The 16,755-nt window shown below is 37.3% G+C and overlaps 1 protein-coding gene across 12 annotated transcripts in view; it reads left to right on the top strand.

Moving 5' to 3' along the window:
- EPHA6 (EPH receptor A6) overlaps positions 1-16,755 on the top strand; it is a 521,188-nt gene that overhangs the window by 345,167 nt on the left and 159,266 nt on the right. For all 12 annotated transcript variants that reach the window (XM_068692642.1, XM_068692557.1, XM_068692578.1 and 9 more), the window contains one exon: positions 6,429-6,553. In XM_068692642.1, coding sequence (XP_068548743.1) covers positions 6,429-6,553 — 125 coding nt within the window. The remainder of the gene's footprint in view (positions 1-6,428; positions 6,554-16,755) is intronic.

The raw sequence follows: 16,755 nt of genomic DNA, 5'->3' as shown, positions 1-16,755 counted from the left end.
AGGCCGCACCTCGAGTACTGTATTCAGTTTTGGGCCCCTCACTACAAGAAAGACATCGAGGTGCTTGAGTGTGTCCAGAGAAAGGCTATGAAGCTGGTGAAGGGCCTGGATCACAAGTCCTACGAGGAGCGGCTGAGGGAACTGGAGTTGTTTAATCTGGAGAAGAGGAGGCTCAGGGGTAACCTTATTGCTTTCTACAACTACCTGAAAGGAAGGTGTGGGGAGCTGGGGGTTGGCCTCTTCTCGCAGGTAACTAATGATAGGACTAGAGGGAGTGGCCTCAAGTTTAGCCAGAGGAGGTTTAGGTTAGAAATTAGGAGACATTTCTTCTCAGAAAGAGTAGTCAAGCTTTGGAATGGGTTGCCCAGGGAGATGGTGGTGTCACTGTCCCTGGGGGTGTTCAAGGAGAGGTTGGACGTGGTGCTTAGGGTCATGATTTAGCAGGTGACATTGGTGGCAGGGTGATGGTTGGAACAAATGACCGTGGAGGTCTTTCCCAACCTTAATGATTCTGTGACTCTTCCACCTGCAACGGTCCTTCCCTTAATGTAATGACAAGAGGAAAGCAGGCTCCATGGAGGATGCTAAAGTATGTTTCTTCCTCTGTGTCATAGGAAACTAGGAGGATTCAATTAATGAGTTTGCAAAAAAAAGACTGGTTGCTGAGAGGGCCTCAGTCAGTGTTCTCTCTCAACTTCAGTTGGGAAGTAGCCAAGGAAGGAGAGAAAGAACAGGTAGGGTGAAGGCCAGATTCCTTCCTTTGCTGGGAAAGCTTTATTCAGAAAATGTGATAAAGCTCTATATTTCAGTGAGTATAGTCTTTCCTGTGTCTTGAAGCAGGCAGGGGTCTCAAGGAAAGAATAACCTGTATTTATTGCAATTCTGATTATTATTGGTAATGGTGATGGTATAGAAACGCGTAAGTAAATTAAACCACATTATTCCCAATAGCAGTATTTTACACATGAAGCTCATTAGCCTTCCTGTGAGGATGGTGTCTAAATGACCTGAGTTGCAGTCCTCACCACACCACGTGTGCACTTCACATCCCTTTGCAGCCCCAGATTTGTGTGTGCTGACACTTCATTCACCTTGGCAAAACAGACGCAGTGCAGGGAGGAAAGGAGGAAAGGGGAGAATGATGATGTAGCTTATCTTGTTTGTTTGATGGTAGTTTTTTAACACAAATGTGTTTACACATTCCTAGTAGGGCCTGTTCCGACAGCCAGTAAAATGCCAGTGCGCTGACATGGTTTCTCTTTGCTAGAGAAATAAGATTTGAAATGAGATACTAGAGAGGTAGAGTAGTCCAAATAAAGACAGACATCAGGTTAGCTTTTGCTATCAGCAACTGCTGGGTCTAAGGCTTCTTTATAATGAGTGGGCAATATATCAAATTCGTTTAGCCCCAGAAACCAGGTAAGAAATGTTGGAAATTCTGTGCCTACTTTTAACAATATGAAACAAGAAATTTGAAAATTAGAACATGGACTCAAGGATAAAAGCTTCTCCTACAGATCACTGTTTTGAAATCAGTTACAGATAATGGAAGTCAATCTAGGAAGAAGAGAAACTCTCTAGAGAAACGATACTGAATTCCAACCATCGTTTGAAATACACATTTTCTGCCTTCTATGTAGTGTATGAGAAAAGGGATTCTGAAAAGGAGAGAAGCCAAAGGCATTTAGAATAAAAAAAGCTCGCTCTGAATTAAAGAATGAACTTTCAATTCAATTCTGAAAAAACAAAGGAACTTATCAGACTAAATTAAATGAGGAGCTGACAGAACTGTAGATGACTCATTGCAATTCAAGAAATTTATAACAGTGTAGAGGAAAACATAGAGAGCAGATGGTGCAAAGAATCCTCAGTACGAAACAGAGATCAACACTGAGCTCAAGAGCCAGAAACCATCCTTCAGCTTAGTACCAATGGCAAGAAAATGCTGCCATTAAAGTGATTAAAAGCCATGCTGGGCTTCTAAGCATTTTTTTTTTTCCAAATGGTTTCATTGGGTAACCAAATTAGAGCTCTCCTGCAGCTTCTGGATTTGAAACAACTAATTATAAGAACGTCCCATTGATTCATCATAGGAACATTAGAGAAATCTTTATAAATGAGCAAATAGGATTTACCTATCTTACAATTTCACAGTTAGAGAGCTCAAGCAATAAATGGGTAGGATCTTTAGGGTCTAAATAACTTCTGCTCTAGTGAGCAACTCATATAAGAAGCTGAAATTTCTTCACAGAAAGTACTGTTTAAAAACACTTCACAAGAACTAAAGAAATAGAAACTGAGCTAGCTGCGGCTTTTAATTACTTAGTCTTATTTGCCCATTTCTTCAAACAATAACTTTCTGACTGGAATCCTTTTCTTTTTCTAAGTAATTATTTCCTCTGAGATTTGAATAGATAATCTGTGTGTGACAAATAGTAGGATCATCCTTCTGAACAATTAAGAAATAGTTAATGATAAGTCTTTTGAGGCTTCAAAAAAAAAAGCCTTAAAAAAGAAAAAGTCCTAATTTTTACTCGGTACCCTAGTACAAACAAAATTATTCTTCTTGTATTCGGAGCCTTATGTAAGTACCTTCACATTTTGATGGTGCTTTGGTACGGGTGTGACATGAGCCTTGCTGCATAGGATTTTCGGTTTCAAGTGCAGGTCAAGCAGAGCTGGTTTACAGGAGGGCTGAAGTAATCTTTTCTTTTCTTCCATTACTTTGCTACTGAGTTGTTTCCTGGGAAGAAGACATGGGCTGCTTCTGATACTGAGTGTTTGAGCTGATCTTCTGTTACACCAAGACTGTGTTATGAGCCCCAGGGCTCGGTACTGGGGCCAGTCCTCTTTAATATCTTTATTGATGATCTGGATGAGGGGATCGAGTGCACCCTCAGTAAGTTCACAGATGACACCAAGCTAGGTGCGTGTGTCGATCTGCTTGAGGGTAGGAAGGCTCTGCAGGAGGATCTGGATAGGCTGCACCGATGGGCTGAGGTCAGCTGCATGAAGTTCAACAAGGCCAAGTGCCGGGTCCTGCACCTGGGGCACAATAACCCCAAGCAGAGCTACAGGCTGGGAGATGAGTGGTTGGAAAGCTGCCTGGCGGAGAAGGACCTGGGAGTATTGGTGGATAGTCACAGAATCACAGAATCACAGAATTTCTAGGTTGGAAGAGACCTCAAGGTCATCGAGTCCAACCTCTGACCTAACACTAACAGTATGAACCAGCAGTGTGCTCAGGTGGCCAAGAAGGCCAATGGCATCCTGGCAGTGTGGCCAGCAGGGCTAAGGAAATGATTGTCCCCCTATACTCGGCTCTGGTGAAGCCGCACCTCGAGTACTGTGTTCAGTTTTGGGCCCCTCGCTACAAGAAGGACATCGAGGTGCTCGAGCGGGTCCAGAGAAGGGCGACGAAGCTGCTGAGGGGCCTGGAGAACAAGTCCTACGAGGAGCGGCTGAGGGAGCTGGGCTTGTTCAGCCTGGAGAAGAGGAGGCTCAGGGGTGACCTTATTGCTCTCCACAGGTACCTTAAAGGAGGCTGTAGCAAGGTGGGGGTTGGTCTATTCTCCCACGTGCCTGGTGACAGGACAAGGGGGAACAGGCTAAAGTTGTGCCAGGGGTGTTTTAGGTTGGATATTAGGAAGAACTTCTTGACCGAGAGGGTTGTGAGGCATTGGAATGGGCTGCCTAGGGAAGTGGTGGAGTCACCATCCCTGGAGGTCTTTAAAAGACGTTTAGATGTTGAACTTAGCGATATGGTTTAGTGGAGGACTTGTTAGTGTTAGGTCAGAGGTTGGACTCGATGATCTTGAGGTCTCTTCCAATCTACACAATTCTGTGATTCTGTGACATGCACTTGCTCAAATGGAAGAGTCACTGCAGTGAACTCAGGCTGAATACAAACTTAAATTGTCATATTAGTTTTTAAATCAGAACTCAAAGAAAAATGCACCACATGCAGTGTGTATGAAAAGCATACAAAGGTTAGGTCATAATATGAAGAAGTGTAATACCAGTGGTTTGTATTTTGAAAAGCCCAGAAAGACCGTGCGTATAATTATATTTGCATTTTAACCTGGTGTTTTCTCTAATCAAACTGGATTTTTTTGCAAGGATTTGGTTATTAGATTAATAAACCCACAACACAGTGTGATGAAGCCACAGTGTGCTGAGGAAGGTGGCCCAGCTGAGGAGGTCCATCAGGCATGAACAGGCACACAGGGTGTATCAGACAAATCTGCAAAGCTCCCATAGACTCCACCTCTAAATCACATCTTGATGCCAGTGAATGACTGAAAACAACAAACAGTAAACAACTGTATATGAGGAATTGCCCTCATAGGCCCTTGATCAGTGTTTCACAAATACAAATCCGTTTTTGCTACCTCGTGATTTCCTTTAAACAGACTGGTCTGTGTTCCCTGCTTGGAGTAGCTGATTTTACCCCAGAGTAAAATTACGAGAGCTCAGCTTCACCCTCAATTTTCAAGAACAAAAATATCATTTTAACTGGGGGAGTATTTATATGTACCCAGGGATAACATTTTTGCCCAAAATTTATGAATGCCTTTTATTTATTTGTACTTCCATTATACTGTTTAAGGGCTTCCTGAAAAATACGTTAATCCTTTATTCAGCAAGGCAGGAATTCTTTTTCTTTTCTTTTTTCTTTTTTTTTTTTTTTTTTCACTCATTCCCTTCGTTAACCTGTGGTTAAATGGCATAATTACAGGTGTGGAAAAGTTTCTTGTGTAAGCTATTTTATACACTTAATATCATTGTTGGTATGTGTATTTTTTTTTTTTTTTTAATTCAGTATCATGTGTTGGGCTGTTGGCTTTTTTTACATGAAAGTGGACTGGATTGTTATACTACACTATAGTTATCCACAGGGAGGACTGAAAGTGGATAGAAGTTTATTTTCTCTCACTGTCACAGAGAAGGAGATTGTTATATGCATGTCTGTGTGTAGAGCTTCCCTTCTTTCAAAGGAAAACAATCGGTTTTGTTTTCTTTAGTGTTTGTTTGCTTTCTAGAGTTTATTGATTGTTTTCATCTCTTAAACATCCTGAAATATTTACAAGAAAGAAAACAAAGGCACAGAATTTTGTGACTAGATGCAGATTCTTGTTTTATTTTCCTAGGGAGACTCCTTCACCCAAAAGATAAAACCTGAAGTCATAAAAGCGTGTTATTTGTAGGAGACAGCTCCTTAGAAGCTTAGAAGAGGTTAAGTAAGATTCATAAAAGAGAGGAGTGGGGGAGGGTGTGTAATAAAGTGGTATATGTTACTTGAATGACAAATAGGGTAAGCTGTGAACCACTGGAAGCACGTGTTTTGTGGGAGACAACCTCAGGAAGTTGTCAGGACCCAGATGTGCTGCTTGGGAGCTGGTTTGTTCAACCTTCTCGGTTGTCTTCAAGACTGTTGAACAATGTGATTGGTTTTGTTGTGACATTTGGGAAAGCTGCACGTCAATACAAGTAAAGCAGCTTTAGTGTCAGGAGAATACTAGGCTTTCTTTGCCATACTCGACCAGATTAATAAAATAAGCAAAGAGTTTTCCAGAATTGAATTTTTGCACCATTTGACATTATTACATAGTAGGCACTGATCCTTCTTCTCCAAAAGGGCAGCAAATCCAATTCTTAAAATCACTTAGCCCCACAGTGAGATAGTTTGGCTCTTGGGTGCATCCACCCATGTTAGGCCCCTTCCATAAACTGCTGGAAACGGTTCCTGCTCACTGCACTGCCACAGACCTACACTGTCAAGTGCTTCAGGTAGGCTTCGGGCACCTTTGCTGCCATGGCTTGCCCATAACCCTGTCCCTGCCCTTGGCCTCCTCAAACAAGCTGGGTATTACATACACACAGCCACCTCCCTGACGGGCTGAAACACTCTTGTTTCTGTCAGCCCAGCTAGCAGAAACAGAACGTATTACATCTGTTTTAAGTTGTGTCACGTTATTTTACCCCTAGGGGTAAATCAAATGTACATTTTACACAGCTGAACTATGACATTTAAAGCAGAGTATCCTGAGTTTTGAATTTACTGTTTCTGAAACATGGCTCTGCTCTGGATGCGATGTCCTCAGAGCCAGCAGCGCATCCTGGTTGTGCACAGCCAGCGGTGGGGACTGGCACGGGCCCCTTTTTCTGGGAGACACAGAAAAGACATTTCTGTATTTTTGTATATAGCTATTTTTCAGAAGCTGGTCTGCACTTTAATGAAGGAGTTACTGGTGTGTACTTGCAATGTTAATTCCAGGTTATATGGTTTCCCTGAGAATTGCCATCTGTCATGCTTTTCTGCCTGGAGGTCAGTCAAAGTTACCACGGGTTGGTATCCTAAGACAGTGGGATGAAAGGATAAACCGTGTGCTTCGTCTTTAACCCTTAGTTATCCTTTTCCCTTTCAGCACCCTCCTTGATAGGTATGGTAAGGAAGGACTGGGCTTCCCAAAACAGCATTGCCCTCTCCTGGCAAGAGCCGGACTTTCCCCATGGAGCCATTCTGGACTACGAGATCAAGTACTATGAGAAAGTAGGTCACACTTACAGCATCACCCCAACTCAGTTCCTAAAGATCAATATGTTTTGTTATTTTTGTATTTAAAAAAATAGTATTTTAAACCTTTCACTCAATCCCATATACAATGCTTTATAAGCAGACATTTTTTGTTGGATTTTTTACAGATTTTTTGTTGTTGCACTTCTGACTTGTTAATGACTGTCTTGTTTCATGTCAGAACCAAATAGAGCAGCAGGCAGGCAGTAGATATACCTGTCTCATAGTAGCAGCAATTATGAACACGGATAAATGGATTGTATAATTGAGCATATTTTGATGCATAGACTGTAAAAGCTTTACATTGAAGTGGCACTGAAACAATATATCTAAGGAGAACATCAATGTAATTTCATTTTGTGCTATTATTTAGCAATAATCTGTGCTTAAATGATAGAGTTCATTAGCCTCATTTAGGGGGTTACAAGAGATAGAAACTGCATGGCAGTGGGCAACAACATGCATTACAGGAAAAGGTACGAGGTGACAGACAGCATGTCCTACAAAAGCATAATCTGAAGCCTGCTTTTTCCAAAGCATACATGTAGAACATTTAATTGTTCCCAGTTAGCTACAGGGCCTAGCACTAGTGTAAAAATTTAGTGCAAATCAATGTCTTTATTCCTTGAAACATAGGAAAGAATTTCTTGATGTGCATATCTTAAAGAATAATCTGCTAAATCAGTTCTTGCTGTTTCTTTGTCCCCATCTAAAAGTCACAATGGAACTAATGGATAAGTGAGAAGACCACGAAGAACAGTAATATAAGCCAAGGCATGAAAGACAGATTTAGGGATGATAGGCTCTGTAAATACCAGAATTTCCTTCCTTGGCTGCCCTTCTCTATTGAGATTATGCAGCTTTAATGATGCAGAAAAAAAGGGTAAACTGGGGAAAATCCAAGTAATTTTAATAGTATAGCTAGAGGGAGAAAACAGTTTGTTTAGAACATTTGGCAGTCAAGCAAGGAAACTTTATTTTCCTACAATGATGGAACTCTTTCAAGTTTTGATCCATTACCATAGGAAACTATACTATGACTAGCACTGCCCTTTTTTGTTTATTTATATTAAAATAACCAGGTGAATTAAAATAGATAAATAGCAAGTTTTTGTTCAATTATATGGGAACAAATATCCAAAACCATTCATATGGATGTTAAATTACAAAGCTCATATTTATAAAAATCTTATATCAATAGATCATCTGCCAATATCTGTCAATACTGAGTGACAAGGCAAATAGCTCTTCTTAGAGATCTACATATTGGTAAGTCCTGTCCATTATACAAGACTAGAGAAACAGGCTTTGTGGCCCTGTGATATATATAGTTTTAACTGCTCCTGTCCATTTCTACAAAAAAAAAAAAAAAGAACCATTTTCTATTTTCACCTTTTGTAATGCATAAGGAGTATTGTTTAACTATTAACTTCTCCTCCCTCTTAGGCGTGGGGAGATAAATGCACTGCTGGAATCTTCCAGTACTGTTGTTCAGGGATTATTTTCTCCCTAAGTAACTAACTGGACTACATGCATAGCTCTCCAGTAGACCTTTTGTTGTTAAGGTAGAACTTACACGCTCTCTGTCAGTGCTATGTAATAGATGGAATGAGAGACAAACACTCTAGCACCTAACAGTAACAAAGCCACTTATTTGAGCAGAACAGCTATGTGACAGATTTGCAAGAGCACATTCTTGAAGACCACATTCTAGAGAGATTAATAATCTCATACTGCAAAACACTCTGTTGATTTGCAGTATTAAATTACAAAATGTGATTCTTTACCACTTTAATTACATTTAAATATTGCTGAAGAAGCATACATTACAACTATACTCCTGGGTAAGTATAGTGGCCAAATGCAAATGGGATTTGTATGTTTAAAAAAAAAAAAAAAAAAAAAAAGGAGTGTCTACCTCAAAGTCGGAAAATATTAACATGAACTTTAACAAATTCCGTCTTCTTCACCTTGAAACTCCACATATTAAATAGCACAGTCTGTGTAATGTCAGGGGTAGATACAGCAAGTGTAATCTTTCAGGCTTCCTAATGACCCCAAAAGGGGAAAATATCACCATTCCTATTATCAGAAGTGACAAAAATAGGGATGGTGTTGCAAAATTACAAGAAATGTGATAAAAGGAAAATAATTTAACCAAATTTAGTATGAATTTACCACAAAGACGACCCTCCTCTGGAGAATAAAAAGTTGAGCTAAAGCTCAAAAACAAGTTAAATATTAAAAGCTCAGAAAATTTCTTAATGTCTTAAGGAAACAATAAAAATGAACAAACATGTGCATTTGTATTAGGTACTGTTATACAAAAGAATTAGTAAAAAGAAACAGAGTTTACAGTCCTTTCTCAATCCTTCATTACCTGTCATTTCTGTTAGAAAAGAGGTTTTGTTCTTACATACAATATAAGGAATTGAATGTTTCCATCAAATACAAACACTCAATATTCTGGTCTCAACAGGTTGTATCCATTTCTTAACTTTGAGAAACTTTGAAGAACCCTGCAGGATTTAAAATTTTTATAACTATGAACATCTATTTCTTATAAGACTCCTTGGTGACGTTTGCAAAATTATGAAGACACTGGGGACCCTAAGGGAGCATGCTTTCTTTTAATTATAACCAGTAGGAATTCTGCAACTTGTAAATGGAAGTCATTTCTTGACATGTGCTCCCATGGTTTAGTGAAAGATCTGTAAGCTTACAGAAATCCAGTAGCCATCTAACAAAATACCGTGGACAATTCACAAAATGGGACTGTTTCCAACGATTTTATAAGTAGGATAAATTAGTGGTGGTGAACTCAGAATACACAGAAGCATCCTCCCATGCATATCCACAACAAGCAGAACAAGGGAATAAGACTAGACTGTGCTAGATCTTCATGAAAGTTTTATTTGCAGTCTTGTGTGATACAATTTGTACGCCATGGAAACCATGGGATCAAGCCTCTTATCTCTTTGTGAAAAATAGTTTCTCATCTTCCGAGAAAGATGCTACCAAGTAATAGAGAAATAAAGTAGAAAAGTTATACAAAACTATCAACAAGCTTACAAGTATGGAAGCCATACATTCATTCAAAAATATAATAAAGCAGCTCAGTAATTTGACTGCTTTAAAGCACTCTCTTCCATATGACCTTCATTTCTTCAGTGAATTGCTGAAAAATACTCATAACTTTAACAAAATATTGTTTGCCTTTGTCAGTCCCTAAAAATGAAAATCTTGAGAAAATAGCAAAATTTAATTGTAAGCCAGTTCTATATGTATCCTACATATTTTTTGTTCTAGGAATACACTCACACATGTTTGCGGGGTTGGCTGACAAGGGGTCACTATTCTGCAGCTTTTCAGCCAGAAATGTAGGAAACATAAGGTGACCTAGGACATAATTTGAGAGCTGACTTGGCCTGCGAAGTAAACAAAAATTGTAAGAAATTTAGTCCAAGATGCTATGGGTTTCTGTCACAGTGAAGAGCAGAAGTTTTCTGTTGCATAGTTACATGGTATACCCAGAGAGAGAATATGATCCTAAAGTAATACTGCATGTTGGGGCTTTGTCGTTGAAATATCTTATTTCCAGTAGCTTTGGAATCATTCTGAAAAAGCTACAGTTAGCAACATTTGTCACTTTAGACAATAAGTGAGTCTTTACTGCAGCACACAAAGAATCCATTAAGTGTTTGACCTTAGAGATCTAAGATGTACTCTGTAAAGCATTTCTTCAAAGACCTTCTTTGTAGTCCTCACAGATACTAAACATTTGCAAGTTATCTCTCTTGCTACAGGATGTCTACCCTGTTCTACAGTCTGTTATTTATCCATTCTATTTTACAGTCCTTTAATATCTTCCACAAACAGCAAAGTACTTTTAGAAGAAAAGATTCTTTCATAGGCATTGTTGTCTTTCCCTTCAAAAATCAAACTCCAGATATCAATATAATCTCTGTTTCTTTGCTAAAAGAAATCAATTTTTTTCTTTATACTTTAACACTATTACTCAGACACTGACTAAAGCTTTTACAGTGTGAAAGATTCCAGGGCATCATAATCTGATCACCTTTACAAAGGTTGCATGCTCAAGTCAGATGAAGGCTGATATGACCTTGCCACAGCCTTGCAGTGAAGCTGAGTCCTTCTGTAGGAATTCTCTCATGGGAAAGGAAGCACAGTACACAGTGGTATAAACCATACCAGCTGCACTTCAGGTGGTGCGGCTGAACTGGAAAATGCTTATTCCTCCCCTTTTCCACCCAAACCCTCGAAGTTAATCATCAAAAATTAATGTTCCTTGAGAGCTGTGTTAAGCATACAAAGCTGTATACATATCAGAAACTATATTAAGTTTTAAGTTCTCCCATATGGCCTAAATACACCAGCTGGATTGTATTTTCCGTTACAAGATAATAAATAATTAGCTGATAAAGTTGGTCTATAGGGAAGAGATTTTATAGGATTCATCCAAGCAATATCCAAGGCATTGCAATGACATCTGCAAATAGAAAGCATCTTCTGGAGCAGGATGCAGGATGGAAAGACTGGCTGATGGTTCTTTGCTTTCTTGTCCATTGGTGAAATTTGCACTAAAGCCAAATCCCTTTGATAAAATGCTTCGTTTTGGTGGCAGATTCAATTCGTAACTTACAGGCAGTTTTCACATAAAAATTTTAACCCACCTCTACATGACAGTGATAAGACAAGATATGTAGGATGTCAGATCTGACTTTTCCTCCGCTCCACTATTATTTAGCATTGGATTAATAAGTAAAGGTGAGAAAATAACCAAGCAGTAGAGACAGGGGGAAAAATAGTTTCCCAATGAGAGTTTGAAAAGAGATGAAGAGCCAATGAAGCAGGTAGATAAAGTACCAGATTTAAAGAATTGGAAACAAATATGACCTTGTTAATTTTTCTATCAATCTACAGCTCTATTTAATTAACTTCTATGAGGAGTGATGCTCACTTAAATTCCAATATTAAAGCAAACACTGCTATTTGTTTGAATATTTATTAGTATGAATTAAAATGAAGCATCCTGAATTTGAGTATGAAAATATGTAAGAAAGCTTGAGGAAATTGACTTGGTAGGAATAATGTGAAGATTTGAGCACATCAAAGTGTAACAAATCTTAAAAGACAGAACTATTTTTACAAAAATTAATGTGGAAAATTTTAAATGAGGAATTAAATTACTCTTGCAGAATTGTATACCTACAATAATATTCTGTTGCTTAATGCAAATCTATCTGTCCAGAAATACATGCACCATATTATTTCAAAGCCATAAAACATATGTATCACATATTGCATACTATGTGTTCTGACAGCAAAAAGGTATGGCACTCAATGTATGTAGAAAGGTATGCAATGATATTGTTGCCATTTTTTCTACATTTTTTTGAGGAACAGAGAATCTGGTGTTCTGCTCAGTGCCACTCTGATGACTGGCACAGCAGTAACATGCTGCTGGGAGCCCTGGAGACGTGCCACGCTCACTTTTGCCCACGTGCCCAAGTTGGTTCATTTCTGTATTTTCTCCCATGTGAATTGCCAGTTTAGGGTGTGTGACTCATCACTGTTTAGGACAACAGATGTTGCTGTGTGGATTTAGCAAAGGAGACATTTTGTCATCCTTTTCTTTAGATGAATTCAGCACTGCTCAGGCAATATGTACATCATGCTTCTTTTCTCTCCTTTTTTCCTCTCTGCCCCCAAACCTGTCCCTACTCAAGTATCAGCTGGAGTCCTAACCTCAAGGAGAAGAAGCCACATATTTTCATTAGTCAAGACAGGCAGTATTTATAAGTACATCATGTAGTTAAGACAATCCTCTCAATTTCCAGGTGACGTTTTGGGAAGGTGAAACAAAATTAGCGGACTGTGTCACATTGTTCAGGAGCAGGCATATCTCAGTTGGTGCTGTTGTGTCAGCATTGCTAGCATGTACTGTTTCTTTCTCTAGGCATATCCTTTTATTATGGCTAGGCATGCCATACTGTGCTTGATGCTGTTGCAAGCTTCCTAAGTTTTGTAAATATCGGTGACAGGGTTAGGGAGCAGGAAAACAGCGATGAGCATATGATCCCTTCAGGTGTCTGACCAGTCAATTAGTTTTTTTTAATGTATACTCAGTAGGAAATGGTGAATACTACAGTGTTAGTATTGAATGATCAACTGAGCAGTTCTTAAACTTATGCTAATTGTTCTTTTTTAAAATGAAAAATCTGCTCCTGTAATTTTTAATTATTGTAATTAGTTGAGGGATAAGTAGCAATATGCTGCCTATAAGTAAAGTGTTCCAGAAATTAACAGAAGCAAGAAATGTAGGGGCCATTTTCGTTACATTTTCAGCACGTTCTTGTAAAAACGAGAGCCCTGAGTAATTTGGATATTAAGAGCTTTTGGACAGTAGTACTAAACAAACCCTACTGTTTGACCAAAGCAGCAGGAACAGATCAGCGTGTTGCTGTGAGCCCACAGAGCTCCATGGAGCACTTCTGGCATTCCTGGCTGTTCAGAGCTCCTGGGAAATGAACCATGTCTGGCAAATGTTTTTAAAAAATAATCACTACAAATGCGCTTTGGGAGATAATCATTAAAATGAAATCTCCTAGCTTATTTTAGCATAATAAGTGATGTTAAACAAGCTTCTCAGTTTTGCTATTCTGCTGTTATTAACCTAGTTTCCCAAGGGAAGAACTGTGAAAGGCTGAAGGATTCTAAAAAGAGAAAAAAATAGGTCTCCAAACTGTATAAAATGAGAGTGAATAATTAAGAGACTCTGCCCAGATATAATTTTTGCCTTTGGGAAGGAACCTAAAGACCTTGCAACAGCCATTATTAATGACACTGATATAATTACTATTAGGAGAAAAAGAAATCTTGCCTCTAAATATCAATTAGGTACCACAAAGGGTTTACCAAAGAAGTTGTAAGCTAGGCCAGCTCCATTAGGTGTCTGGTTTGACCAGTCTTCTAATAGTTTTCTTCAGTTACTTAGAGCTAGCTTCTCACTTGTATTTAATAATAAAGTAGCCTACAGAGCTATTACTATTGTCATTCCTGCTGAAACAAAAAATCTTGACAAGAAATAGGATGCTGTTTAAGCAACCCTTGCAGATTTGATTAAAAAAGCATAGTTCAGTCTCTTCTGATACTGTGTTTTTGTCTGTAGCCAATACCATCTTCCCCAAGGAAAACTGTGTGCACAATACATATTTCAGTAACTGCTATAGAAGAGCTGCACAAATGTAGAAGTGCATTAATGGTTTTGAATTAATCATTTTCAAACTCTTTCAAAGATACAGGCATGAGAGGTATGCAAACTATTGCATACAACCATTACAAACTATCAAGACAACAAACTTAATACCCTACTAGTTCCATACATCAGAGAAAGCTAAGGAGGCTAAATCCACCAATAGCAGAGGTTGGCTCCTGAGGAAAAAAGGTATTATTAAATGTTTTTTTCTAGCTATTCAGCAGTTGAAATTAAAAAAAAGTTGTAAAATAATTTATAGAATTTAAATAAATATTATTATCATTTAATTTATAACTTAAATAATTATTATTATTATTATTTAATTTTTACATAATAATGTAAATATCAATCAACAGTTAATTTTATACATGTGATTAAGTGAGCTCAAAATACCAGAAGATCCTCATATTTTATAGTGCGATAAAGTTCAGCTCACTCTGGAGATCAAACTTGAGATGATTTTGATGAATGTGTTGTAAAAAAGCAATGCTGTCTTTTCAGAGTCAACATACCAATTGCACAGAAGGAAATGGTAACACATATAGCATGTTTAATCTGGAAGTAACAAATAAGAGACTGCACTCAAAATATTACTGTTGTTGTATTATTACCCAGTTTCAGTGTGTTCACTTTTGAGTGTAGTTCCAGTAAGTTTTTTTAATACCTTAAGGTAATGAGAGTTTTAACTTTTTCAGGTACCTTCGCACACATTCAAGTATCAGACTTTGGGTTTGAAAGTTTGACTTATTTTTACAAATAGAAAGATGATTTTCATGAGCAGTGATCTAAGTGTATCTATTGTGACTGCTAAATGACTATCTAATCAATAATAATTCCCTTATATATAAGGTAAATATAATGCCCAGATACCCATTGCTTTAAAATATGTCAGAAAGTTTCCTTTAGACTTTCTTAAAATAAGACCTACCTCAAAAGTTCCTGAAAGTCTCCTTCTGTGAGCCCAAACTATTTTAAAAACTGAAGCTTGGTCAGCGTTTTAATAATACATAAAATATGTACTTTACCAAAATTGCTTGTTCCCAACCATAAACATGAATTCCCAGAATAAATCAAGGAGATATGTACTTTGAGACATGGTTAAGGTAATAACTTTATCTAAATGAAGGAATGTTCCAGTACAAGGTATTATTTCACTTATAGTTTTTTCCTGCTCTCCTTGATGCATTTAGGAGATATTTGGGGAAATAGAGCTGAAAAGGCATGTATTCTTTTTTGGAGATAATAGAGAATGTGACTTTCTTCTTCCTTTTTTTCTTCTAAAGCTGCATAGCAACTACACCCTACCCATGCAGAAGGAAAGATTGTTATTATTTTTCCACTTTTTTTTTCCCCCACACCAAAGCCACAGACTACATAATGTAGGCAAACTTTTTTATTTAAAGTAACAATGTCCCTGGATTAGTCAGGCTGGGAGAAGAGAGAAAAATCGAAAGAGTAAAAGGTAACTCTTTTAAGGAGACCCATTCTATTCTGATGGAATAAACCATATTATTTTCCGTATTTAATATTATTATAAGCTTTTTACAGTTGTCCTAAATAAAAGTTGTGCTAAATTGTTTTTGTTGTGACTGAAAATGCACATAAGCAGGCCTTTCATTCAGAAGTGTGATTTCTTTAGCCAACTCTTATTCTTAGAAAAGGTACATTATTTAGTAATTTGCACTTAGTTTTGTTAGTTTTGTACTCCAATAAAATCATGAATGTTTGTGGCTTTTTTTTTTTGACTTAAATGTAATGCAAAAATTATTTTTATTTTTTATTTTTAAAGTACTAGTATTAATAGTTTCAAAGTGCCCGTTCTTGACGTTCTTGTCAGGGAAGCTGAGTTAACAACCTATTATTATGTACTCCTTACCAAGCTGTTAATAGCTTTAGAGTATTTTGCAGGAATTCACCTGCTGCTCATAAAAACATTTATGTTGCTGTAGGAACTTCACCAGGTTAATACATCTTGTATTTGCAATGACCTTGCAAAAATCTGGTTTTCTTGTATATACTGCCAGAAGTACTAGTGTATTATATTATCAGAATAGCAATTCTTTAGTGATTGAGACTGTTCTTCTTTGAAAAGGTATTTATTGTCTGTCACCTGTCCTTACATTTTTTTCAGATTAAAAATTTGGGGTTTTACCAACTCAAAAAATACTGTTTTAGATGAAGTTAGTTAAATTGGAAATGGACACTTCTGTGATATAAAAATAGAAACAAATTTTTCTTTGTTTTGAAAGTGCAAAATCCGCATTTTAGTTTACCTGTTAGATTGTTTGCTTCATCCTTCAAAATTTATGTTAAACTAATCAGAAAAAGACTTCAGTATTTGCTCCTCTATTAACTCACTAAGGTGTTTGAAGAAAACATTAATTTAAATAATTTGTATATTAAGCAAATTATTACATGTTTAATATACAAATTATATTAATTAATATAACATGTAAATTACATTAATTTGTTAAATTATTAATTAAATAATAATGTTGATGTAATGCCAGCATGAGCAATATAGTCATGATTCCAGAGATGAATTCAACCCTTTTAAGTTAACATTAGGAGACAGATGTTTGCTGTCTACATGTGTACAGGTAAAAAAAAAATGCACATACACACTCACTAATACACAAAGAACATAATATTTCACTGAATTTCAGTATCTGTTGATAAATTCATATCTGAAGAGGTTTGCATAATGACACATGCTACACAATTTCAGGGTTGTCCTGATACAGAGATCAGCAGGTCTCCTCTTGCCTCTCATTTATTACATTTTTTGGAATGATTAAGTTCAAACTTTAGTTAGTGTCAGAGTTTGTATTTTAGAGTCAAAATTGATTTTGGTTGTGTGGTGTTGAAATATATATTACTGTTTTCAGCATTATTCTGA

This window comes from Anas acuta, chromosome 1 (genome assembly GCF_963932015.1).
Source record: "Anas acuta chromosome 1, bAnaAcu1.1, whole genome shotgun sequence".
In the NCBI taxonomy this organism is placed as follows: domain Eukaryota; kingdom Metazoa; phylum Chordata; class Aves; order Anseriformes; family Anatidae; genus Anas; species Anas acuta.
Note: the sequence above shows the minus strand (reverse complement) of the source record. Positions and strands in the feature narration are given on the sequence as shown.